Source organism: Penaeus japonicus, unplaced genomic scaffold (genome assembly GCF_977035675.1).
Source record: "Penaeus japonicus unplaced genomic scaffold, GWHDUDI00000001_assembly GWHDUDI00000032, whole genome shotgun sequence".
Lineage (NCBI taxonomy): Eukaryota > Metazoa > Arthropoda > Malacostraca > Decapoda > Penaeidae > Penaeus > Penaeus japonicus.
Window position 1 is genome coordinate 24,961,821 of NW_028234434.1, and position 1,998 is coordinate 24,963,818.

Consider the following 1,998-nt stretch of genomic DNA (forward strand, 5'->3'; position numbering starts at 1 on the left):
ATTGAAAATACAAATTTGAAGCATAACAGCAAGAATGCCTGGAAAACAATCAAGATGCTCACCTCAGCTAGCAAACAAAACATCAGAGTTGGTGCTGTCTCACCTGATCAAGTAGCTCACCAGCTCTTGCAAAATGGGAAATCATGTGGGGAACATAGACTGTCTGCTAAAAAGACCATGACAGAAACCAGTAAAATCCTACAAACCAGCACACAGGATTTTGTTCCTTTCACAAGAGATGAGCTCGAAGCTGCCTTGAAGCATATGAAGAATGGAAAAGCAGCAGGCCTAGACGACATAACCAGTGAGCAAATAAAACACTTTGGTCAAAAAACAAAACACTGGCTGCTTTTACTTTTCAACACATGTGTAGCAAATGCTAGAATTCCATGCATATGGAAAAGGCCAAAGTAGTCGGTCTACTGAAGCCTAACAAAGACCCAAGCTCAGCTAAAAGCTACAGACCCATAACACTGCTATGTCATCTGTACAAACTCCTAGAACGACTTGCCTTACCTAGAATATCCCCACAGGCTGAAGCACTTCTCACACATGACCAAGCAGGGCTCAGACCCGGATGTTCTTGTTGCAGCCAGGTGTTGAACCTAACCCAGTACATTGAAGATGGGTATGAGCGTATGTTAACATATTCATCTATGCTGACGATCTTTATTTGGCAACGCAGGCTAAAGACTTCAATACCATTGAAAACACAATGACCAATGCCCTAAATAGCTACTCTGAGTACTATACCAGGCGGACCCTAAATGCAAACCCAACAAAGACCCAGGTATCAACTTTCCATCTTGACAACCACAAGGCTAATAGAAAACCAAATATCACATGGGGCAACACCCATCTAGAGAGTGTGCCCAACCCAGTATATTTAGGTGTAACACTGGACCGGACTCTCAGCTTTAAGGCCCATGTAGACAAACTAAAATTTAAAATCTCAGCACGAAACAATTTAATCAGAAAACTAACAACCACGAAATGGGGGACAGACCCAGACGCCCTTAAACAGACAGCACTGGCCCTGGTTTACTCAGCTGCAGAGTACTGTGCTCCTGTGTGGGCTCGCTCTTGTCACGCACATAAATTAGATCCTGTGTTAAATGAAGCCTGTAGAATCATCACAGGCACACTCAAAGCAACCCCTTTACCATCACTCTACCGTTTGGCCAGTATCGCACCACCTTCAATGAGGAGGGACATTGCGTCGAGCAGAGAAAAATCAAAGCAATTAACAGACCCGAGACATCCCCTCTACAACCACCAAGAAGCTCCCCGTCGTCTAAAATCAAGAAAGAGCTTCGCCACTGTTCAACAGTTAGAAGACCAGAATATCTCAAGGGAACGCATAAGTAAGTGGAATTCGGCAGTACAGCCACACCAACACCCCGCAGTGCCACTCCCCGGAGAGACCTTTCAAAACGGCACCAACCTAACCCGGAAAGAGTGGTGCACTCTCAACCGGGCAAGGTGTAAAATAGGGCTAACACGCGCATCCCTTGCAGCATGGGGGCTGTCAGACAACCCCAACTGCGACTGTGGTGCCCCACAAACCATGAAACACATCCTGACAGAGTGCCCACTGGACCCTGATTGTTCTGACACAGACTTAAGGGATCTATCTGAAAATGCCTTAACCTGGCTACGTCACTGGTGCGACATGATATGATGATGATGAATGTAGCATGGCCATTGTTATGTAGACTTTCCAATCTCAAGATTCGAAGGTCGCATTTGAAAATACTATAAACATGGCTTATCTTTTATTTTAACTTAGACAAAACAAGCTACATTTTACACAGAGATAATGCTGACTCTAACTCCGCTATGGACACTTCCTCAACGCACTTCATTTCCTGCTGCCTCCGCTGCGTCCGCCTGGACGGAGAGGCGTTGGTGCAGCTCCACTGGAGTCTGAGGGAGTCCCTGTGGCGGAGGAGCCTCTTGAGAGAAGCAGGAGCGACGCCCGAGTGGCGAGCGACGTCG

General features: G+C 46.3%; 1 protein-coding gene across 1 annotated transcript; it reads left to right on the forward strand.

Annotated features, from left to right (window-relative positions):
* Positions 1-715: 715 nt before the first annotated feature.
* LOC147467971 (uncharacterized) lies at positions 716-1,681 on the forward strand. The gene has a single exon (XM_086556207.1). The coding sequence runs from the start codon at positions 716-718 to the stop codon at positions 1,679-1,681; it is 966 nt and encodes a 321-aa protein (XP_086412333.1).
* Positions 1,682-1,998: the final 317 nt, after the last annotated feature.

Excerpts from the sequence above, each read along its gene's own strand:
- LOC147467971 (XM_086556207.1), top strand. The coding sequence starts at position 716 with ATGACCAATGCCCTAAATAGCTACTCTGAGTACTATACCAGGCGGACC.